The sequence below is a fragment of the Geotrypetes seraphini genome, chromosome 7 (assembly GCF_902459505.1).
Source record: "Geotrypetes seraphini chromosome 7, aGeoSer1.1, whole genome shotgun sequence".
NCBI lineage: Eukaryota > Metazoa > Chordata > Amphibia > Gymnophiona > Dermophiidae > Geotrypetes > Geotrypetes seraphini.
Genome location: NC_047090.1, coordinates 47786948 through 47811979, shown reverse-complemented (window position 1 = coordinate 47811979; position 25032 = coordinate 47786948). Strand labels below are relative to the sequence as shown.

Here is a 25032-nt window from a genome sequence, read left to right as displayed (position 1 = left end):
CTATTAACCCTCCATTGCCCCAAGTACTATAGTCAGATTGCGAGCCTGCTGGAACAGAAAGGGGAAAACCCGTGTCATTCTCGAAACCAAACAGACTTGGACTCCCTGTTACCAAGAGAATTATCTCTACAAGGCTCATGGACTGTATTACCTTTTGCTATGCTTGGGCTGGACTGACACTAGGTGGTCATGTCACAGCACATATATAACCCAAATCATAGTTACTGGATGCTAGGGTCCACCTTGGGGGTCAGCGTTCAATAAAAAGCTCTGGGGGCCATCGTGGACAATACACTGAAATCTTCCACCCAATGTGTGGCAGCGGCTAAGAAAGCAAACAAGATGCTAGGAATTATTAGAAAAGGCTAAGAATGTTATAATGCCTCTGCCACTCATTGGTGCAACCTCACCTTGAGTATTACATTCAGATCTGGTCTCCTTATCTCAAAAAAGAAGAGTGACCAAGATGATAAAGGGGAAGGAACTCCTCTTGTATGAGGAAAGACTAAAGAGGTTAGGGCTCTTCAGCTTGAAAAAGAGATAGCTGAGGGGAGATATGTTTGAAGTCTACAAAATCCCCAGTGGTGTAGAACAGGTACAAGTGGATTGATTTTTTTACTACATCAAGATTTACAAAGACTAGGGGACATTCGATGAAGTTACAGAGTAATACTTTTAAAACCAATAGGAGGAAATATTTTTTCACTCAGAGAATAGTTAGGCTCTGAAATGCATTGCCAGAGGATGTGGTAAGAGCGGTTAATGTAACAGGTTTTAAAAAAGGTTTGGACAAGTTCCTAGAGGAAAAGTCCAAAGTCTGCTGTTGAGACAGATATGGGCGAAGCCATTGCTTGCCCTGGATCAGTGGCATGGAATGATGTTATTATTTGGGTTTTTGCCAGGTACTTGTGACTTGGATTAGCCTTCGTGAGAACTGACAGGCAGCCATTCGGAGTGCAGCAAGGGACCAAGCAGACATGCAAAAAGCACGCGCCTTCCTCGTGCACTGCTGTGACAGTGCCGCTGCTGGAAGAGAGCAGGGGAACTGAGGAAGGAGTGCAGAAAGCGCGCTGGACTGCCGGGATGGGAAAAAAAAGGTATTGGGGGGAGGTGCCTTTCTTTGCCTTGGGGCTGGCTTGCTGGCTTGGGTGGGTTGGCTGATTGCCTTGGAGCTGACTGGCTGGCTTAGGACTGGCTGGCTGGCTTGGGGCTGGCTGGATGGCTGGCTTGGGACTGGCTGGCTGCCACTACATGTGCCTACTATTAGACATGCCCTGTACCCTATCCCAGCCTACCAGAGGGGGGGACGACGATAAAGGACAGGGCACACCATTTGGTTCAGAATTTTTTTTCTTGTTTTTTCCTCCACTACAGGTGGGTGCATCTTATGGTCAGGTGTGTCTTAGGGAGCGAAAAATACAGTAACCACATACGACTGAACTTTGTCCCCAGACCGCCCACAAAATAGCCATCTTTCAGTTTAGTGGTCTGTGGTGATATTCAGTAGCACTAACCAGTTAAGTGCCACTGGATTTCAGTAGATAGTCCTGCACAAGCAATTTAACAGGCCAGGAACCATTCTGGCTGGTTAAATTGCTTTTAATATCATCCTCAAAAAGTGCAATAAAACAGAAGATAACCCCCAAACTTACTGTTTCTTACATGACAAATTAAACCCTGTAAAAAAAAAAAGAGAGAGAAAAAAGTTATTTAGTGTATGATAGTAAACAAGAAATTCATTTTAGAATCATCTGCAATATGAGCAGGGCAATGTGAAAAGGTGACTAAAATCACCAGAAACAAAAAATGAGGTTTTAGTGAATTTTGTATTATAAATTGTTTGTTCCAACAGAACTGCAAATCCCATCCGTTTATGTGACAAAAAAATTAAAGTTGCAGAAGTTTGAACACCCATTCTTAACATTTTGGTACTGTTATTTACGGGGGTGGAGTCATTAAAGGGCATTAAGCACACGTTAAACCACGCTAACCGCTAAAAATGCCCTTAAAATACACTAGGCGTTGTTAGCGCATGCTAAAGCACTTAACGTCCTTTCATAAATCCCCTCCCCTTAGCCATCTTTTCCCAGATATGGCCATAAATGTTTATGCTAGTCATTTGACAAACACTTATCTTTTCTTGAAGCTGCCAAAGAGCCTGGTATTTATTGGGACACTCTTCAGAAACCTAGATGATCTGCCTAGCAGGTAGAAATCCTGACAATTGATCTTTTTGGAAACTGCACGGGGACACCAGGAAATTCTTTTTCACTGAAAGGGTGGTTGATCGCTGGAATAGTCTTCCACTTCAGGTTATTGAGGCCAGCAGCGTGCCTGATTTTAAGGCCAAATGGGATAGACACGTGGGATCTATTCACAGAGAAAGGTAGGGGAGGGTCATTGGGGTGGGCAGACTAGATGGGCTGTGTCCCTTATCTGCCGTCTATTTCTATGTTTCTATCCTCTTCTGAAATAGGGAATACATATGTTTTTAAAAAAGATTTTTAGGCTCACCTTAGTTTTGGGGTATTTATGAAAGCAATTGTGAAAGTGCACAGAACTTTACAAAATATTCAAAGCGTGGTAGCTTCAGCGCATTTACCACTGCTACCAAGGCTTTGTAAAAGGAGCCCTTAGATAGATGTTTAGTCGGCTTCCATATGGTCCCCCCCCCCCCAACAGTGGCCAGCGTTTCACCGTCCTTACATTGCTGCTTCAGGGGGGTTCTGGACCTCAGCATCACTTATGAGCTCAGTCTCATATTTATTTTGATACAGAAAAAGACTTTTTTTGCAAATGGTTTATGGTTTTTATTTATATCCCGCTTTCTAAAAAGCGAGTTCCAAAAACATACATAGTAAAAAAAACACACATTGCAAACACATACATGCGAGCATGAACATGCCTTACTTGCCTCGTCCTACATAAAATACGCATCAAAAACAATTCACCTCACCCTCACATACAATACTCGCTCACATACCACAAATAGCCACCCCTATCTCTTTGTATCATTTAAATATTCAAGTTGTAACACTATACAGTTCTCCCCCGAGATTCGCGGAGGTTCCGTTCCAGGAAACCCCGTGAATCTTGAAAAACCGCAAATACGGTTTTTCATGGGGGAGCCTGAAGAGGGCAGCAGGAGAGCAGCCGGAGCACCGCGAGTGCAGGAAATCACTCACGGTACGCTCCGACCGCCTCTTCCTGCACGAAGTCGGGCTTTATCCAATCAGAAGCTGCGTGTCAAAGCAGCTCCTGATTGGATAAGGCCCGACTTAGTGCAGGAAGAGGCGGTCAGAGCGTACCGTGAGTGATTTCTTGCACTCGCGGCACTCCGGCTGCTCTCTCCTGCCTCTCCCGCTGCGCTCTCCTTGTTGGTGGTTCACGGTCCAAAAATACTGTGAATGACCAGAACCGCAAACTGCCGACAGCAAACAACCGGGCGAACACTGTATTGCCTTCTCTCTTAGCACCCATATGTCATCTGACAAAACAGACGATGTGGCATAAAACGTATGTAACTCAGGAGTTTATTCCACTCTGCTGGGCCTGCACATGAAAATGTTGCAGTCCTCATGGTTTGCTACCACAACTCCTTTCTAGTGGAAACAATTTTTTATTGATGACAGCACAGAAAACAGCGAAATAACAGCAGTCAACATAATACAAAACTCGTCATCCAATGTTTTCTCACCCCCCACCCCCCTGGCAACCTCCTTCCTCAGTAAAGCCAGACAAAAGGCAACAAACCAATGTACCGCAACTCCTTTCTAGATGGCATCGCCAAATCACTGTTATCAGCAGAAAGTAACTTTAAGAGTGAAGTCTGGTATGTGATTACCTCTGACAGGTACCGTGGTAACAATTCAAAATCCCGAGTGGTGTATGTATGGAGCAGTGCCAGACAGGCAGCCAAAGCCATGCTCTACATGCACATATGGGGCAGTGTCAAAAAACCAGTAGCCGATGTCAACCTGGCAGATGAAGCTGTGGCACAGATTCTGCCAGGCTGCCGGAGCTGCGCTCTCCATCCAGCAGTGGGGGGTCAAAGCACATGTACAGCCACTGCGTTCCACATCCAGTGATAGAGCAATGGCACACATGTAGCTCTCCACATCCCATAATAGATCTGTGGCACACCGGAGCTGCGCTGTACATCCAGCAGGCACACCTGCAGTTGGAGCTGCGCTCTACAGCTAGCGATGGAGCCATAGCCCACATGCCGCCTGAGCTGAGCTCTACAGCCAGCAATGGAGTCGTGGCATACCTGTCGACGGAGCTACGCTCTCCATCTAGCAATGGAGCTGAAGCACACATGCAGCTGAAGCTGCGCTCTCCTTTTAGTGAGGAAGCCATGTCAAGAAGGCCAAAGATGCCTTATTCTGCACCCAGAGATGGGGCTGCCCTGAATAGGCAGTAGGCGCCTCACTCTAATTCCAGAGATGGAGCTGAACCATGGACGTATCATGATAAACTAGCTGAAGTCCCCTCCACCCCTGCTCTACATCCAGAAACGGAGGGAAGCAATAGATGGAGCAGTGCTGAAAGGCTAGGAGGCTCCCCCTCCAGATTCCGAGGAGGAGAGGGCCCATAGAGTCACACTAAAAAAAGCAGTAGGCTTTTACTGGCAACTTTTATTTGGTTTGTGGAAAATTGGAAGTATGAAGAGATCAAATACCCTCCCCCCCCGAGAGTTCCTATTACTGTCTGCTCCCCTCCACCTTTCATATGCTCTGACTGTGGAAAAATAAGGTGGGTTTGGGTTCTATGCTGCGGCATTTGAAACCCAATTAAATATTTTCCAACTTTACATGAGTTTTCTTACTCATAAGTCCTGTGAAATGAAGCAAATGGATAGGCAGTTTGCTCAATTGTATAATATTGCTCCAGTCCACAGGAGAATATGAGTAATGATGTTATGTGTAGGGAAGCTTATCACACTATTTCATATAGGTCAGTTCTAGAAATAATTACACACAGTTTGTTGCTTTTTTCTTAGGCTACGGATAACCTGCGGGATTTCAAAGCTAGATTTGGGAGGCCTTGAGGAAGACAAGTGAAGGCATTCAGAAATAAATAACACTTCTTGCACAAAGTATGATAACTCACAATGGTCTACCACTGGGTATCTGAACTATAATTTGGGACATTCCCTGGTGACTCTTCAGTTGAAAATGGGTTATGAATGAAGATCTGTGTGAGAAAGATATGCACATTATTTTCTGCAGTTTCCGAAAACATAACTGATGTCTGGGTGCCTTATTACTCACTAAGTGTGGGTAGGTACAAGTTATATCTAGGTTAGCTATACCCTGCTGCCTCTTTCTGTTATGGAAACAGGTGCAAAGTTGAACTGTAAGCCCTCTTGGGAAGGGGAAATATCTAGCGTACCTGAATGTAACTCCACCTCACACTGCTAGTGAAAAAGGTGCGAGCTAAACCCAAAATAGATAAAGAAATCCAAACAAACAGTGCTCGATATATTTTCTGAAATATCACTAGATGAGAATTCCAAAACTGGATAAATATTTTCTCTCCTTTAAAGTAATTTTACTTGTAGCTTCTATGAACTAAACCAGTGGTTCTTAAACCTGTCCTGGGGGACCCCCAGCCAGTCAGGTTTTCAAGATATCCCTAATGAATATGCACGAGGCAGATTTGCATGCCTGTTACTTCTATTATATGCAAATCTGCCTCGTGCATATTCATTAGGGATATCTTGAAACACCGAATGATTGGGGGGTCCTTCGGTTTAAGAACCACTGAGCTAAAGCATTAGCATTAAAAATTCTCTAATGCCAGGTGCTTGCTCCAGCACACAAGGGCTCATGTGTTACATAAATAACACTTGGGAGGAAAGCGATCCCTCACGAGTCCTCTGTGTTAGTAGTTTGAGAAAATCTTATTTGTGGTAGATGTCTTACTATTCGGTTACGACGTTTACAGGAAAAATGAGCAGGAACAGTTTCCCAAATGCAGATTTAGGTCCTGCCCTTCTATTCTCTGTGAAAACAACATTAACAGTAAGGCATCCTCCCACACACATTCTAGACTAGAGGAAGAGTATTTCAAGAATGGTAACATTTTCCAGTAGTGGGTTATTTTTTTAATCTCCCTAGAATTTGGAGATTATTACTGAAAAGACAGCTTACCTTTTTTCCTCATTTTGTGTTGCATAGACCTCAAGAGAAACTACACTTCTCCCTCCGTATTCGCTGTGATAGGGGATTAACAGAACCGCAAATACGGAAAATCCCCAAATAACTTTTTCATATGTTATTCGCTGTTTTGTATTAAAAACCATCGTGAATATGGTGAAACCGCAAATAACATGGTGGGAGACCTGGTCTGTTCCTGAAGGAGAGGCAAAACACGGTGAAGAAAGTGCTGGGAATCGGCGATTTTCTTCGTAAACACTTGGAATCAGCAATTTCTCTATGCAAGCTGATGTAATTTTGGGGGGAGGAGCCAGCAAGCTATAAATCGTGAATAATCAAAACCGTGAATGCTGAAACCGCGAATATGGAGGGAGAAGTGTAGAAACTACTACTTATTTGCTTATCCAAAAATTAATGGGTGTATGTATACATAAGACCTTCTTAGATAGGACCCTAGCATTTCAAGCTGGTAGGCAACAATCTTGGTTAGGTAAATGGATTCAGCAAGCTATGTTATTGGAAATTAATTAAGACCACTTTGTTCGATAAGTTTATTACTTAATGAAAGTTTTATTATTGAAATTCAATTTTACAAATGTTTGTATTTTTTTACTGTATTATTGTATTTCGCTGATTGTCCAGTTCTTTTTACTGTACAGTACTCCCCCGATATTCATGGGGGTTCCGTTCCAGGAATCTCCACGAATGTTGAAAAATCGCAAATACGGTTTTTATCAGGGGAGACAGGAGAGGGCAGCCGGAGCACCGGTGAGTGAAGGAAATCACTCGCGGTATGCTCCGACCGCCTCTTCCTGTACTAAAGGTGGGCCTCACCAATCAGGATCTGCGTGTCAAAGCCTGGAAAGATTGAAAGGATACTCTTCTGTAATCGGAAGGAAGTGCAGAGAAAATCCTTCCCCGATGATAGTGAGGTCTCATCCATGGTAGAAAAAAATGGAAACGACCCCCCCCCTATGGGAAAAATAGATGAGAGAGGTAGAACGAATAAGGTTATGCTCTCTGTTGAGTTGGGTAAAAAGACTGAGAAAGCTTAGATGCAGCAGGAGTCTGAGATTTACGCTGCTGCTGTTGAAGCTGCTGTTTCTTAAGAGGCGGCCTTGAATCAGGTACTGCCTTCTGAGGAAAACGCCTTTGAGAAGATGGAGAAGGTGTATAACCCTTATCTGTGGAAGGGTTCGGGTTTGATGACTTCTCATACTCAGACAAGCACTTTGTAATTGCCTCAATGGAGTCATCAAATAACTCACTGCCTTGACATGGGATGTTGGCCAGTTGATCTTGTAGATTTGGGTCCATATCCATGGGATGGAGCCAGGCGAGATGGCGTATCGCCACCGATAAAGCAGTGGCCCTGGAGGATATCTCAAAAGCATCATATGCAGCCTGGGCCATATGTATGCGAGGTTGTGCCAGAGTGGAATGCATATGCTGGAACTCTGTCAGAAGATGCTCTAGAAGGTACTTGAAAAAAGTTTGCATAGCATTGACCCAATATTTGAGATATGATGTAAAGACAAAGTTGTAGCTTAAAATTCTATTTGTCATCGTAGAACTTTGATACAGGCATCGGCCAAATTTATCCATAGCCCTTCCCTGTCGGCCAGGTGGGACTGCCAGATTGGTTGTTTTCAAGGAAGACCCACCAAGAAGAGATTGATGGGATAGTTGAGACTTATCAAATCCTGTATAGTGAACCATTTGATATCGAGATTCCAGTCTCGCTGGCACAGCAGGAACAGAATAAGGCAAACACAGCGACCCTGTAAAGAAAAATACATGAGCCGTGGTGAGAAAAGGCACGAGTAGAACTAAGTCTAGCGCAGAGCATTGAAACGAGTGGCTTGTCGGCTCCGTGGAAAACTGAGGAGAGGCTGAGGAGACGTGCGCCCTACCTCGGGCGGGAAGGCACTCGCACATGCGCGGTGCAGCAGTTTCAAACTTTCTTAAAGTTTTATAAGCAAGTCTGCTTGTGAGCCTGTCTGCATCTGGGCTCCATGGATGACGTCACCCACATCTTAAATAATAAAATGCTAGCCGCGCATGCGCACTTGCCTCGCATGTTCCCTGATCCCTTTTCTGTCGGGATGTGGCAAGACAAGTGCGCATGCGCGCCCTTCCCTGCTCTCCACCTCACAATACAGACCGCACCACGCCGCCCCTTCACAACGGCTGCCACAAGCATCGCCGCCGAGCGCACCCGAGGGCAGAGGCAGCCCATGCGCACGGTGGACGGAGCGCGAGGACGGCCGCCCGAACGCAAACTGTAAATTCAAACTCCTGCTGTGGCTCTGCCCCCGAGGACAGCACCCCTTCATTGACTGCCGGTGACCTGTTCAGCTACTCTCTAGAAACCCTCCCGCGGTCCCGACTCCAGCAGCACTGTACACACACTACTTTGGGGCCTTCTACTGCCCTGATTTATTCTGGCACAGAAGCAGAGCAAATCAGGGCAGTAGAAGGCCCCGAAGTAGCGTGTGTACAGTGCTGCAGACGCTACTGGTGTAGCAGGTTTGTCGGGACCGCGGGAAGGGAAGGGTGGGGGGGGGGCGGAAAGGGACTAAGGGAGCCAACCAGACCGCGGGAAGGGAAAGGTGGGGGGGTAGGGGAAATGCTGCTGCTGCACAGGAAAGTAGTGTGGGAGGAGGGAAATGGAGAGGGAGGGAATGCTGGTAATATACATTAAAAAAAACCCAAAACAAAAACTTACTCTGTGAAACTTCAGTTATTACAAAAAAAAAAAAAATAGGTGACATATGACACCTCCTTATACAAACAGAGAGAGACACACACAGGAAAAAAAAACCCTTAAAGACAAGGAGCAATAGAGAAAGATTGAAAGAAATAAAAAATTAAAAGGAGAGAGAGACACAGAAAAAAAAAATTCCACATACATCAGCCAAACAGACAAACACCAAAACAAACACAGGGCAGGGAAGCGCCAAAAAAAAAAAAAAACTTCAGCCGCTCGCCGCTCAATGGGACCAGGCAGGCAGCCACGCGAGGGAGGGCAACAGAATGAAAAAAAGGTAACGTGCAGGGAGAAGCTGGGCCTGCCTGCAGGGAACACAATAAGGGAAGGGGGGGAGGCCCTTGGAGCAGGCTAGACCATGGGAATGGAAGGCGGAGGGGCCAAAAAGAGCAAGCCACATCATGGTAAGAGTAGGGAAGGGGGTGGGGGAAAATGCTGCTACAAGGGTAGCAGTGAAGGGGTGGTGGTGGACACAGGGGAGGTAAAAAGAAGGGAAAATGGACAGGAAAAAGCGGCTAAGGAGACAGAGAGAAAAAGAAATAAAGACAGACACACACATATATTCTAGCACCCGTTAATGTAACGGGCTATAAAGCTAGTGTGAGAATATGCTGCCTGCTTGTCCTGGGATAAATACATATATGGCGAGTTTCTTACAATTGAAAGGAAACTCCAGAGTGAGAGCGCATGGGATGAAATTAAGAGGCAATAGGCTGAGGAGCAGCGGCGTAGTAACGGGGTGCGGGTTTTTTAAATCTGCCCAGGGCATGGTCTTCCTAAGGGCACGGCGGCACCCCTCCTCCTCCTCTCCGCCCACCCGTTTGCCTGCCTGCTGACTCGTTCCTGTCCTTGCTTCACGCACCCCTTGCCTTCCCCGTAGCTTTTGGGTGCGCTCTCTGATGTCACTTCTGGGACCAGCACTTAGGAAGTGACTTCAGAGAGAGAGCCAAAAATGTATGGGGGAAGGTATTTGGGTGGGGGTACCACTGCCCCGGGTGCTCCTCATCCTTACTAAGCCACTGCTCAGGAGTAACCTAAAGAAATACTTTTTTTACAGAAAGGGTGGTAGATGTGTGGAATAGTCTCCTTGTAGAGGTGGAGGCAATAAACACTGTGTTTGAATTCAAGAATGCATGAGACAGGCACGAGGGATCTCTTAGGGAGAGGAAGAGATAGTGGGTGCTGCATATGGGCAGTCTGAACAGGCTATTTGCCCTTTATCTGCCATCATGTTTCTATGTTTCAATCAAAAGTCATTCTTGTGTTCTAAACAATTATCTATGAACTAGTCTTTTAGCCCGTTACATTAATGGGTGCTAGAATAGATGTGTATGTCTGTCATTCTTTCTTTCTTTCTCTCTCTCCTTGGTCGCTGTCTGTCTTTTTTTCTTTGTCTATCTCTTCTGCTTGGCTGCTTTCTGTTTGTCTTTCTTTTTTTCTTTGTCTCTCTCTCCTTGGACACTGTCTGTCTGTCTTCATTTCACCAGTCCTGCGCGGGGGCAGGGGCCGACCCACCACCAGGGCTTTGGGGAGAGTCTTCAGCGGCTCGGAGCTGTAAATAAAGAGGTGATGGTGTCTCTGCTGCTGAGCTTTTTGCCTCCCCCCCCTTCCCTCCGGGCAGTTGTAAGCGCGCATGCGCACTCCTGCTGGCCACGGATCACGCAGGTAAGAGTGCGCATGCGCGCTTAGAGTTTTATTATGGTAGATTGTTTGGGCAAATATGAATAATATACAAGTTACTGTGTTTTTAAAATTTTCTGGAAAAAAACCCCCAAAACCAAAATTTTTTGACTGTTGAAGTGGTCAGCATTTTTTTTTTTTTTAATTAAAATTCAGGCAAAGTGTATCGTAGAGGCCAAAACTGGCCCAATATCCTTTCACCTGGTTTTGGTTGATATCTGGGTACCTTATTACTCACTAGGTAAAATAAAGGTAGGTACAGGCTATATCTAGGTTATCTAAGTCCTGCTTACCCCACCCTCTACCCTTCTCTCAAACATAAACATATCAATCAATCCTTGCACCAGGCTGAGGATCTGAGAGGACAATGTTGGGGGAACCATCACGGGTCCATCATATCTAGGGGTCAACTCTCCTTGTATCTTTCGGAGCAACAACTCCGGAATGGAACTAGTGTCAGCACAATGAAATGGCAGCCTTTGTCTATTCCCCTGTCTACAGCAGGGGGAGGAGGAAGCAGAATTCACATGAAATATACAGATGGCCTAGAAAGATACCCAGATGACAACCGATTATTTGTGTATCATTTCCTGCCTATTGCAACGTCAAGACATTTCTTTTCTCTAGTTGTGTCCTGTTAATTAAAAAAACACTCACAGCAATTGAAGGAAACCTAGTTACATACAGCACTAATGCAAAACCAAGTTTTTATTAATGTTTGACGTTATTAGCCACCTTTCAAAAAGCAAACAGCAAGGTGGCGTACAATAATGCTAAATTTATACTGGACAAGACTAGCACAAAAGGACTAATTCAGGGCCAGATACAACTGCCAAAGGAGGATTTTCTCTAATAATCTTTCACCCCTGCTTCAGGACCCCAAAATTCTGGAAAATTTAGTTTTAAAATCAAATCAAGATTCCCCCTTTGGCTTTACTCTCTTCCATCCTCCAAGATGATCGTCTCGCTCTCCTTATCTCATCTTGAGGTTATGGTGCTACATTCCCTGCACCAGCCCAGTTATCATAACCTCAGGATGAGGTAAGAAGAGAGATCTCGTTTTCAGGTGGGAGGGGAGGGGGGAGGACAGCAATGTCAGTTGCTGCAGGAAAGAAATAATCTATATCACAAGGGGAAGGGATGGAGGAGAGAAATGATGCCTCTATTAATAGCCTACCAATCTGGCTAATATACAGTGCTAATATACAGTGATGGGACAAAAGCACGAGACAAACGTGCGCTGACATTTGAGAGCAGACAATATATATATAGGTTGAATAATGACCAGACAACAAAAGGTAGAAAAAAATAATTTTATTTTCTGTTTTTTGATTACAATATGTCAGATTTGAACTGTGTATCCTGCCAGAGCTGGTGTTAGACTGCAAACGTGAGCTAGGATTTAACAGAGAGAGGAAAAGTCTTTTTTGTGTGGGTAGGAGAGGGCAAAGGAGATGAAGAAGCTATAAAATAAACTCGAACCACTTTGGGTGATATTTGTTTAAGTTATAAAATAAACTCACCAGGATGTTAAAAAAAACCCACCCAATTGGGCAGGAAAATCGAATCGATTCAATAGGCTGAATTGAATTTTTTTTTCCTGAATTGGGCAACACTACACCACAGTGCTAGCGTGGGTAGGAGAGGGCAAAGGGGGTGGGGTGGGTGAAGGGACTACAAAATAAACCCGCCAGGACATTTGAAAAAAAACAACAACAAAAAAACACCCAATTGGGCAGGAAAATTGAATTAAAAAAATAAATTCAATAGGCTGAATCGAATTGAAATTTTTTCCCTGAATCAGGCAGCACTAGTTGCAAGTAGACAATGACATGGGGACAGAATTTGTCCCTGTCCCCGTGGTTAACTGCTGGAAACCGTCCCCGTGTCATTCTTTAAGGAGAGAGAGAAAGAAGGATCAGAGTACGAATAGGCACAGCCACTGACCCTCAAGCCCTGCAAAAGGTGTTCAACTTCACATTTTAAAAGATGTTCAGGTGAAGAGGAATACTTCATAATTTTTGATTTGGGGGTCGGGGACGTTTGTACATTGCTTGGCTTCCTGAAGCAGCATTGCAAAAGACAACCAGTGTCGAGGCCAGGGTTGATAACTTTTGAGATAAGTGCAGCATCTAATTTTTTTGTTTGTTTGTTTAAATCTTTATTGATTTTCAAACTTTGATAGTGCAATACAATTGGTAAATCATAAATACTGCATAGGACGTTCTAATAACTACAATTATTACATTAAACAATAATTTACTCTAAGCGGGCGGGTGTTGTGAGCAAACTTTTTTCACTGTGAGCTAAAAATATCGGGCGCCAGCAAGTTATGAGCCAAATAAATATGTTGCTTTCTACCACAGAACTTCCTTACGTTTGTATGGAATCTATCCCCTTTCAACTTTAGAGAGTGCCCTCTCGTTCTCCCTGCCTTAGCTACTAAGTCTATTCCCTTCAGTACCTTGAATGTTTCTATCATGTCCCCTCTCAATCTCCTCTGCTCAAGGGAGAAGAGGCCCAGTTTCTCTAATCTTTCGCTGTACGGCAACTCCTCCAGCCCCTTAACCATTTTAGTTGCTCTTCTCTGGATCCTTTCGAGTAGTACCGTGTCCTTCTTAAAGTACCAGTGCTGGACGCAGTACTCCAGGCGAGGGCGTACCATGGCCCGGTACAGCAGCATGATAACCTTCTCTGTCTCTTCAGTCCAGCATCTGCCCCTTCCATTCACTGTCTGTCTTTCCCTGCCATCTCTCCTCCTGCCCCCCCCCCCCCCCCCAATTTGGTCTAGCATCCATCATCTTCCTTCTGTTCCCCTCATGGTCTGGCATCTCTATCCTTCCCTCCCCCCTGTGGTTTTTAGCATATCTCTCTTCTCATTTCCTCCACTCAGATCTGATCATTCTCTGCTCTCTCTTCCCTTTTCTTCTCTGGTCTTCCTTCTCTATTTTCTGCCTCCATCTAAATTAAATTCTTTCTTACTATTTAGTCCCGTTTCCCTCTTTTCACTGTGTCTACACACAGCTTGTCACCCCTTTCCCTCACCCCTCCATTATCTTACTATTTTCTTCCCCCTTTATTTATCTCCTCCTTCCATCCAGTATGTGTTCTTTCCCCACTTCCATTCAGCATCTGCTCTACCTTCTCAACTGACATCCATCTGCCTTCTGCTCTCTCTCCCTTCTTCTCACTTCCATCATCTGTCCCCTTCTCTCTCTCTCTCATCTCCTCCATTCCATCATCTGCCCCTTCTCTCTCTCTCTCTCTCTCCCCCCCCCCCAACTTCCATCATCTGCCCCCCTTCCCCTCACCTTTGTGGGTCACTTTCTTTCCCCTGAGGGTGGCTCATGTCACAGGGGAAGCTTTGGCCGAGCAGAACCGCTTGATTGACAGTGGAACTTACTTGATTGATGTCGATGCTGGGGCCCGTTGCCGTTTGAAGGAAAAAAAAAAAGGTGGAAAAAAGGAACCTGTAAAGGCGAGAGGAAGGGAAACCTCCAGGACAGCTGCTTTTTGCCCTCCTTCAGCGGCCCAAGAGTTCAGACCAGCAGCGGCAGCTCTGTATGCTTTTAACTTCGGCACAGAGCTGCCCCTAATCAATAGTTTAGCGCGGTTTCATGAGGCAGCCTCGGGGCCTTTGATAGCCGGCCCGCTTCGATGATGCGATGTGGGCCGGCCTAGCAAAGGCCCCGAGGCTGCCTTATGAAACCGCGCTAAACTATTGATTAGGGGCAGCTCTGTGCCGAAGTTAAAAGCATACACAGCTGCCGCTGCTGGTCTGGAGGTGCGGAGACAAGGCAGGAGGCAAACGCGGTGGAAGGCAGGAGTCCCGGCGAAGGCAGGAGTCCCGGCACAGCGACTACAACAGGAAGTTGCAAGTCAGCTGACGCCGGCCTTTCGTTGCGGCGGGGACCGAATCCTTCGCGGACCGGCAAGATTTTGTTTGCGGACCGGCGGTTGAAGAACTGTGCTCTACACTGTGTGCGCTGTGACGAGAAACTTGTGCGCTGCGAGGTAATATTTTGAGCGCCAGCGCACCCCAGCGCAGCTTAGCGGGAACGCTGCTTTTTTCTTTTATGATTTAATGAGTCACTTAACACACAAAGAAAAATATAAAGAATGAGCAATGATTAGAACAATAAATGAACCAATTGGGTTTTTTAAAAAAATAACCACTGGTCATTTCTTGTAATAAGCTGATCTATAAGCACTAACACTTTGGTAAAGAGCCAGCTTGAAATTTTCAAATTTAACAGCTTTTGCTATAAGTGTCTGTGGGATATTGTGGTGTACTTTGACACTTAAAAAAAGGCATGGGGAGAGGGGTGAACTGTTATGGTTTATTACACCCAGTATAACTAAAACTTTAAAGGGGGAGGATGGAGCAGTCCTTACAACTCCAAAAACAACAAAATAAAGGGGGGAGGGAATCTGCAGGGACTGGCAAGTAGAACCCTAACCAGTAACCACCTGTCTGAGCACACAGAATGGGTTAGGTCCTGGAATGCACTCCTGAGGGAAGTAGTGGAGAGGAAAATGACAGAATTTAAAAAAAAGAAGCTTGGGATAAACACAGAGGAACTCTAATCAGAAAATAATGTCATGTATTGAAGAACTAAGGCCAGTACTAGGCAGACTTGCATGGTCTGTGTCCTGTATATGGCTATTTGGTTGGGGGAGGGCTTGGATAGTTTTAGATGGGCTGGAGTGAGCTTTGACAAAGATTTCAATAGATGGAACCTACTGAAGCGGGTAGCGCTCTGGCTTTGTGGGCCAGAAATATGTAGAAAAAAAGGACAATTTAAATTAAATCAGTAATTTAAAGAGAGGGAACAGATGGGCAGACTCTGCTTGTCATTTACTATGTTATTTATCTGTCATTTATCATGCTATTATGTTACTAAGTTACTACCGGTATATTCACTAGGATTTCCCCCTTTCTGTACTTACAGGAAAGTTCTTATGAAATAAGGCCAGTTGTGTCATACACAGCCATGATTTTTTTTTTCTTTTTAGGGTAAAGGCAAAGTTGAATCATTTTAGAGGATAACGTTTTTATGCGACTGACCATCGCAATTTGGGGTACAGCCATCAGCTGTACGGGATAAACAAAGCCATTCCTGCTGAAACCAAGAGGCGATGAGATTTTCACTCTGTGTAAACTACGGGCTCCTTTTACGAAGGCACGTTAGCAGTTTAACGCGCAATACCACGCGCTAATCCACCGGCCACGCAAGCCACTACCGCCTCCTCTTGAGCAGGCGGTAGTTTTTGGGCTAGCGCGAGAGTTAACGCGTGATTAAACATCGCGCGCATTAAAGCCGCTACTGCGTCTTCGTAAAAGGAGCCCTAAGATTAGGAGATGGCCGTGATATTTGCAGGATCAGAATAAAGATCTTCCATATGAATGTACAGCTTTTACCGTCATTACCCAAGAGTTCTAGGCGGTTTACACCGTAAGAAACTGAACAATCAACGAAGTACATACATGTCATAAGATTTAAAAAGAAACCAGGATTAAAGTAATATAATAATTAAAAGGTTAAAAAGACCCAATTATGTGCTTTTTACCTTGTGATGTGTGTGCATCCTTTCATAAAGCTGTAATTGTAATTCTCACATTTTAGTTTCCATTTTATTGCATGGAAGGTCCAATGATTCCGCAATAGCTCAAAAGCAAACATAGCAATAGTTCTGCAAACCCAGTAAATACTGTTTGCTCTCCTTTGGACCAGTTCCTCTTTTATCAAAGGGCAAAGGGAAGACAACAGACATAGACAACGCGTCACGACCGACGGAGACTTACCTTCTGGGAGCAATTAAAGGGAGGCGAGTGGAGAAGGCGCAAAGCCGAGGTCCCCGGGCCCCGAGATCCCACAAGCAAGAGGAGACTACCCAGGACGAACGCAGGGGCCACCGCCCGGCGCATGCCCAAGCTTGGATCTTTCACCGAGGCAAGATCGGATTCGCTTCTCGCCCAATTCCGGCCCGATTGCCCACGTTGCAAAAGCGGGGAATCGCAGCTGTCCCGATTTCCCGCGGGAAAGCCCCCACACTCTACCTACTTCCTCCTTCCGCACCCGGGGAGCAACTATGCAAATCAAAGCAAGGGGGGCGGAGCCGGGGACTGGAAAAGAAGCAACCCCAGGGCTGCGAACGGAAAAGGGGGCGGGGCATTCAAATGAGAAAGCAGGTAGGCAGACGTCCGCGGCTTGGAAGGTAGCCGGAGGAGGGGCTCGAAGTTGCCATGGGAATTACAGGGACTCAGAGTGGGGTATGCAAATTAGAAGGAAATAGGAACGGAGACTTAGGGCTATCCAGCACGGTGCAGCCGTTGGATTGGGGTGTCGCGCGCATTAAGAAGCAATCCCAGGGCTGCGAACAAAAGAGGGGGCGGGGCATTCAAATGAGAAAGCAGGTAGGCAGACGTTCGCGGCTTGGCAGGTAGACGGAGGAGGGGCTCGAAGTTGCCATGGGAATTGCAGGGACTCGGGGCGGGGTATGCAGATTAGAAGGAAATAGGAACGGAGACTTAGGGCTATCCAGCACGGAGCTGCCGTTGGTTTGGGGTGTCGCGAGCATTAAAGAAGCACAGCAAGTTACAGTAGTGTTCTGCATTAAGGTCCTGATTCTGAAAAGTGCCGTCCCGATTTAAGGCAGCTGTAGGCGTCCTACAGCTGTCTAATCAACCAATGGGATGCACGTTTTTAAAAAAAAAATGCTCCCTAGGCAGGCCGCCTATATTGAAGGCGCCTCCAGGAGCCTAGGGAGGCCCGCAAGACGCCTAAGCTCGCCTAAGGGCCTTAGGCGAACCTAGGCGGCCCTACGCGTCTCCCTAGTAGAGGAAGAGACGCTTAAAATGTAGGCCAGCAAAATGCTGGTCTACATTGTAAGTAGACGCGGCCGCTATACTTATCGCGGCAAGAGATCTCACTGCCGCAATAAGTATAGCGGTCACGGCTGCCTGTCCGATCACCGGCAGGAGGGTGCCTAACCGCTCCTGCCAGAACACCCCCCCACCCCCAACTCATAATCGCCGGCAGGAGGGTGCCCAACTTCTCCTGCCGGAAAGCCGGACCCCCTCCGGACCACCATGCTAACGACCTCCCCCCAAACTAACCTCCCTCACCCAACTAACCTTTAAATGTTGGTCGGCTGGACGGGTCTTGCTGCCACCCAGCCGACAGGCCCGCCTCGTCGAAATGAGACAGGCCCGCCCCTTCCCCGCTAACTCTAAGGCCTGATTGGCCCAGGCTCTAGAAGCCTTGGCCAATCAGGCCTTAGGATTAGTGGGGATGGGCGGACCCGTATGCCTAAGTCCTGATTGGTCCAGGCTTCTAGAGCATGGGCCAATCAGGCTTTAGACTTAGCGGGGAAGGGGCGGGCTCGCCTCATTTCTACGAGGCAGGCCTGTCGGCTGGATGGCAGCAAGACCTGTCCAGCCGACCAACATTTAAAGGTTAGTTGGGGGAAGGTCATTAGCATGGGGGGTCTGGCTTTCCGGCAGGAGGAGTTGGGCACCCTCCTGCATGCGATTACGAGTTTGGGGAGGGGGTTCCGGGGTTCCGACAGGAGGAGTTGGGCACCCTCCTGCCGGCGATTACGAGTTTGGTGGGGTGTTCCGGCAGGAGGAATTGGGCACCCTCCTGCCAGCGATTACGAGTTTGGGGGGGTTCCGGCAGGAGCGGTTCGGCACCCTCCTGCCGGCGATTGGACAGCCGGCTGCTATACTTATCCCTTGCCGCGATAAGTGTAGCGGCCACGTCTACTCATTAACCGGATTCTCTAACAGGCGTCTGTAACATGGACGCCGGTTACAGAATCGGGGTTAGTGTAAGCCCGATTCTGTATAGGACACCTCTCCCGGGCGTCCTATACAGAATCAGGGCCTAAGTGTTTCGTATACCATTTCAGATAATGCGAAAGGCGGATTTTAGGATTAATGAGAGAGACTGGAACGGGTGAATCTTAGACATAAGTTGAATTTAATAGCTGTATTGGTTTCTCAGATCCTTTTCTTCATCCACAAAATGATTGCTGGTATGCAATAGGTTTATTTATTTATAGTTTTTTTTTCTGTTAAGTGTGACTATTGATATCCCATATTGTTTGGACTAATTCAATAGCTCCCAAGGTATATTTTTGCCCTGGTACACCAAAGAAAGAAGAGCTGCAGGCTATATGCTGGAAACGAAGACGGAAAGCTGACAGGATTGACAGTCAGTCTAGAGGAGGTGCGTAGGCAGATTGATAGGCATAAGAGCGATAAATCCCCTGGACCAGATGGCATCCATCCGAGGGTCAACAAGGAACTGAAAGGAACCATAGCTGAACTGCTTCAACTAATAGCCAATCTGTCGATCAAATCGGGAAAGATTCCGGAAGACTGGAAGGTGGCGAATGTTACACCGATCTTCAAGAAAGGTTTGAGGGGAGATCTGGGAAACTACAGATCTGTGAGTCTGACCTCGGTACCGGGAAAGATGGTAAAGTCACTGATAAAGGACAGCATCATTGATCACCTTGATGGACACAGGCTGATGAGGACCAGTCAGCATGGTTTTAGCAAAGGCAGATCGTGTTTGACGAACTTGCTGCACATCTTTGAGGGAGTAAACAGATAGATAGACAAGGGCGATCCGGTCAACATTGTATATCTGGATTTTCAGAAGGCGTTTGACAAGGTTCCGCATCAACGACTACTTCAGAAAATTGCGAACCATGGAATCCAGGGTGAAATATGTGGATTAAAAACTGGCTGGAGCATAGGAAACAGAGAGTGGGGGTAAATGGACAATACTCGGACAGGAAGAGCGTCACCAGTGGGGTGCCACAGAGCTCGGTGCTTGGACCCATGCTCTTTAACATCTTTATAAATGATCTGGACATAGGTACGACGAGTGAGGTGATTAAATTTGCAGACGATACGAAGTTATTCAGAGTAGTGAAGATGCAGGGGGGATTGCGAAGATCTGCAACGTGACATAATTAGGCTCAAGGAATGGGCATCGACATGGCAGATGAGGTTCAACGTGGATAAGTGTAAAGTGATGCATGTCGGTAACAAAAATCTCATGCATGAATACAGGATGTCTGGAGCGGTACTTGGAGAGACCTCCCAGGAAAGGGACTTGGGAGTTCTGATCGACAAGTTGATGAAGCCGTCCACATAATGTGCGGCGGCGGCAAAAAGGGCAAACAGAATGTTGGGCATGATAAAGAAGGGGATCACGAACAGATCAGAGAAGGTTATCATGCCACTGTACCGGGCCATGGTGCACCCTCACCTGGAGTACTGCAGCAATAAGACTTCTAAAAATACTTCCGTGCCGGAATACATGATGACCATGCTTCCTGTGTACATGCTGAACAGGTCCCTCTGCTCCCAGGATGAAATACGCCTTAAAACGCCCCTTTGTCGTGCTCTTCAACTGCAAACCACCAGATGAAGTTCCTACACCTCTGGAATCAACTGCCCCCGTAGATCAAATCCCTTGATGAACTCCTGAACTTTAGGAAAGCAATAAAAACATACCTCTTCATCTAACTCCCCTGCCCACAACCGATGGATTACAAAGCAATGTATATTGGTATTAGATCCCTGGTATGTGTCAAGTTAGGATAAACACTTGTATTGAAAAAACTGGTACTGTAACTGGCAAATTGTAACCTGTTACCTGCATGTTATGTATGTTAACCTGTAACCTGTTCTGAGCTAGTTGGGAAGAAGGGGATAGAAAGCTCAGATACAAGAAATAGGCAACAAGATGAACAATCCCCCCAACCAAACCCAACCAGAATCCCGTAGGTACAAAAGAACAGAAAAAAGAGCAGGAAACTGTTCGGCAAGAGGAATCCAAACAGGCAGGCAAGTGCAAAATATTAAAACAGCAAGTACAGTGGCCTTCCACCATTTTGAAATAAGTGTCCCCAAGAAACAACCATCCACATCACTCGCCACCCAAACACACTCCCTCAGCCTCTCCAATCAACAGAACTCACATACCCCCCAGACACGCCAGAACTCCCCCCCTGTCCCTCCTACCCCCAGGGTACCAAGGAAACTACAGGCCCATTGAAGAAAGTAGCCCTATTGTATCTGGGCTTTTTCGCATTTCTGCTGTTGAGTTTGTATTCTGCCTGGTTGTGACCTTTTTTCACTTTCAATAAAAATACATTAAAAAAAAAAGAAGAAAACAAATTAAATAAATAACTTAAATATGGACATTACTAAAACTGATGGCCAAATCTAATATAATAAAAGCCTACTTGTGCATGCGCACTCCCATCTGCATGTTCCGTTTTCCATATGCTGTAGGGCACCGCAGGTAGGAGTGCGCATGCGCACGAATCTCTGTCTCTCTTTCCCCCAAGGTGGATGTCGGCCGTGGTGGCTGTTTTCTCCTCCCATTGCCTGCCAATCTCAACCATGACCCCCCCCCCCCATCTCCATTGACTGCCCAGCCTCACACCTGGCATCCCCTCTCTCCCTTGCCTGATAGCCTCACCTGCCTATCCTTCCTCTTCCTGCCAGTCTCAGCCAGGCTCACTCCTCCCCTCTTCCCTCCCCCCTGGAAGCCCTGAACCTGTTCTCCGTTACCTCCGTCACCACTCGACACTCTTTAACAAGATGGCGGGATCGCTGATGGAGAGCGACGATGTCGACTGCGGCAGCTGCAGGCCGCGGCGGCTGTAGGCCGCTGGGGTTGATGTGGTATGGGCTGTAGGGGACGTGCGTGCAGAGCGGGTGGGGGAGGGAGGGGAGAGAGAGTTTCTGCTCCTCCAGTCTGGCTGCCGCATTATAGTGGGTGTAGCATATTCTCAGTGTGGAGGACTTTGTAAAGGGGAAAAAAGTGTCCCCCTTCTTATTCGCAGTGATGTCCCCAGGGCCTGTGGTAGCAAATATGGAAAATGAGGCAAAGAAAGGTAAAAAGGTAAGACTGAGGGAGTGCGGGATGGTATTCTACCAAGGCTGTCTGTGCTTCACCTCCCTGATGGTTTGTAGCCAGTGAAAGTTTTGGAAAATGCAATTTCTCCTCTATAAGAAAGAAACGCTTCCTGGATTAGTCCCATAGCTTCCTGTAAATCGATAATGTGCAAGGGTTTTTCGATTTTGCACTTCTTTTGATCAGACTTCTTGAGTAGCTGTCAGGAATTCAATGACTCATGCAGGTGGCAATTTCAAACCTCTCCTGCACAGCTCCTTGACTCACCTGGCTACCTTCACTCTAGCTTAGGCTTAATTCAATCAGATACAATTTGGAAATTGAGAGTTGAAGGAGGAAAGAGATTTCACCCACCCCTTCCCACACCTGTCCATATGGAATCTAATCCATATCATAGCCAAATCTCCTCCATCCCCACCCCTACCTGCAAGAGTCAATGCTGTTACTTACTTGCTGGCAGCCCTCCTTATACTCCTGACCCCAACTGGGTTTTCCTGTGTACAGCTTCACTCAGTTTTCAGTAAGAAGCGGGTTCATGTCATGTCATGGTGCTACAGAGAGTGGTCTGAGGATACCATTGGGGGGTGGGGTTTCAATTGGTGCAGGCTCTGGTGTTGGGGTGCGGTTGGGTGAAGAGGGTTAAAGTGGCACATGTTGGAATGGAGAGGGGGACAGTTGCATTACCGTTGGAAGGGGCATGGGAGAGGCGACAGAGAAATTGGTAAAAAAGGAAGAGAAGCTGGGTGGGGGTGAAATATAGGGACAGGAAAAATGGCCTTGGAGGCAATGGAAGGAAGGATAGATAGGACTGGAGCTGGGACTGAAAGGGTGATAAATGCAGTACAGGATCGATGAGGGCCAAAAGGGTACAGAGGACTAAGGAAATGGTGAAAGGTGAGATGCTGGAACTGGGATCAGTGGGAGGCAGGGACTGGGCATTGTAGAGATGGGGCACGGGTGGGGTCAGGGTATAGTGGGGCTATTCTAGCACCCATTACTGTAACAAATGTAATGGGCTTAAACATTAGTATAAACATAAATTAATTGAAATTCATTTGCTTTCTTTACAGAATAAGTTGCAAAACTGTGGGCTCCTTTTACGAAGGTGCGCTAGCCGAAAATCTACCACCTGCTCAAGAGGAGGCGGTAGTGGCTAGCGTGTGCGGCATTTTAGAGCACGCTATTCCGCTCGTTAAGGCCCTAAAGCGCCTTCGTAAAAGGAGCCCTGTGTGTATATGAACAAAGGCCTCCTTTGACGAAACTGTAATAGCAGTTTCTTGCGCGGGGAGCCACGCTGAATGGCCCACGCTGCTCCTGACACTCATAGAGTTCCTGTGAGCGTCGGGAGCAGCACGGGCCATTCAGCACGGCTCTCTGCACTAGAAACTGCTATCACAGTTTCGTAAAAGAGGGGAATAGTGTGGAGAGGTTCTGGTAACTGGGTTTTTTTTTCACCCTTTTTTATTTCAAAATCTACACTGCAGATTCCATAACCAAATGGCCTGGGTTAATCTTCACAGGCCTCAGGGTGGTGAGATGCTTTTTCCCGGACATTCTTACAGTGCCACCCTTTGGCTGGCAGGGAGTGTCATGTGACTAGTAGGTGATCTTGCCTCCCTGCTTTGGTCTTATTTAGAACATCTCTTCAGGGGTTTGCTCAGGACTGATCTGACCTGTCTTGATGAGCAGGAGATATGAGCCCAGACCCTCTGCAGAATACAGCAGCTGGAGTCATGGGACTAACCAAGTAAATGGCATCCATACAAAGCTCCATGAGAAAATGAAGAACAGAAGAGCTGGAAGAGAAACTGAGGATGTTTGGAGGAAGGAGTGGCCTAGTGGTTAGAGCTATAGCCTCAGCACCCTGAGGTGGTGGGTTCAAATCCCAAGCTGCTCCTTGTGACCTTGGGCAAGTCACTCAATCCAAGCAAACCAAAAATTGACCCTGGGTACTCCACAGATCCAAGGAACAGACAAAAACAAAAACAACTGTGGAGAAGATGTCCAAGATGCAGGCTTTACTGAAGATACAATCTTTTAATCCACATGATAAAATGTCTAGGTCCCAAAGAATTGGAACTAAGGACCCAACACGGTCTGTGCTTAGACTACCCTGTCTTCCTTAGGGGTCCCTGAAAAGTCCTAAGGCAAAGAAATGTGGATCAAAGGCTAAATATAGTCCTGCTCAAAGGGGCTGTGTAATGGAATGTCACTCAAATTCTTTGATCCACGTTTCTTTGCCCTAGGACTTTTCAGGGACCCCTAAGGAAGACAGGGTAGTCTAAGCACAGACTGTGTTGGGTCCTTAGTTCCCTTTCTTTGGGTCCTAGACATTTTATCATGTGGATTAAGATTGTATCTTCAGTAAAGCCTGCATCTTGGACATCTTCTCCACAGTTGTTTTTGTGTTCAAGTCACTCAATCCTCCATTACTCCAGATATGTTAGATAGATTGTAAGCCCACCAGGACAGATAGGGAAAATGCTTGAGTACCTGATTGTAAACCGCTTAGATAACCTTGATAGGCAGTATATAAATACCTATAATAATAAATAAATAAAATTTTCCAGTTGCAGAAATTGTGATTGTCCACATTTGGGTTAAAGGAGAAAAATAATATCAGATAAATCTTTATTTTAATATTCTGACATCAGAAAGACATCTCTACAGTCTCCTCCTTTATCTCACCAAGCAGGCATCATTTAAAAAATGATATACAAATAAATGCTTAGTTTTATCAAAACATCAAAGAGGAGCAATTGTTAGCTTTATGTCAAACTGGTTTAGCAACTATTGGAACATGATTAGAGAGTTTTGTGCAACTAATGGGGGCATAGCCAGGGAAGGGGCATGGACAGGTCAGGGCATTCCCAAAATTAAGGCGCATTGTTATAAAATAGGGTCTTTTATGCACTCGACTGCCATTAGTTGCATACCCAAATCAAAAAATCACTCAAAAAGTGTAATAATAGAATTCATACTTATGGAACAAACACACTTAGAATTCAAAAATATGCTCAGAGACATGAAGGCAAAAACAAGGAGCCACAGCCACAAGAGAAAATTGCCTCACCACCCAATCATCCAGTGAAAAACAAAGTTCATTGATGCAAACTAGCATAGAAAGAATTTTCTTCTACTTTGAGCTGTTACAAGCAAAACACTTAGCTTGATCAGAGGTTCCGACGGGGCCCGTTTCGAGTGGCACACTCAGCAGACTCTCAAAAAAGTGGTGGTGTCTCAAAAATTCATGTTCCATTCATTCATACGAGCCTCCTCCACTGATTTCTCCAAGGGCCTCTGATCAAGCTAAGTGTTTTCCTTGTAACAGCTCAAAGTAGAAGAAAATTCTTTCTATGCTAGTTTGCAGCAGTGAACTTTGGTTTTCACTGGCATCTATAATATGCAATGATTGGGTGGTGAGGCAATTTTCTCTTGGGGCTGTGGCTCCTTGTTTTTGCCTTCGTCTCTCTGA

At 46.2% G+C, this 25032-nt stretch overlaps 2 protein-coding genes across 4 annotated transcripts in view; both read right to left on the bottom strand.

Annotated features, from left to right (window-relative positions):
• The window catches only part of IL17RA (interleukin 17 receptor A), a 97842-nt gene extending 81135 nt beyond the window's left edge, over window positions 1-16707 (bottom strand). For 2 of the 3 annotated variants that reach the window (XM_033952142.1, XM_033952145.1), the window contains exons 1-2: window positions 16418-16707; window positions 1653-1677 (exon numbers count right to left, since the gene is read on the bottom strand). In XM_033952142.1, the coding sequence (XP_033808033.1) occupies window positions 1653-1677; window positions 16418-16540 (148 nt within the window). In that variant the 5' untranslated portion in view covers window positions 16541-16707. Of the gene's footprint in view, window positions 1-1652; window positions 1678-5112; window positions 5197-16417 lie in introns of all 3 variants that reach the window. The other variant, XM_033952146.1, reaches the window with a different exon arrangement.
• Window positions 6894-16323, bottom strand: LOC117363797. The gene is made up of 2 exons (XM_033952147.1): window positions 16183-16323; window positions 6894-7942 (listed from the first exon to the last, which is right to left on the bottom strand). The coding sequence occupies exon 2, from the start codon at window positions 7878-7880 to the stop codon at window positions 7173-7175; it is 708 nt and encodes a 235-aa protein (XP_033808038.1). The 5' UTR covers window positions 7881-7942; window positions 16183-16323; the 3' UTR covers window positions 6894-7172.
• Window positions 16708-25032: the final 8325 nt, after the last annotated feature.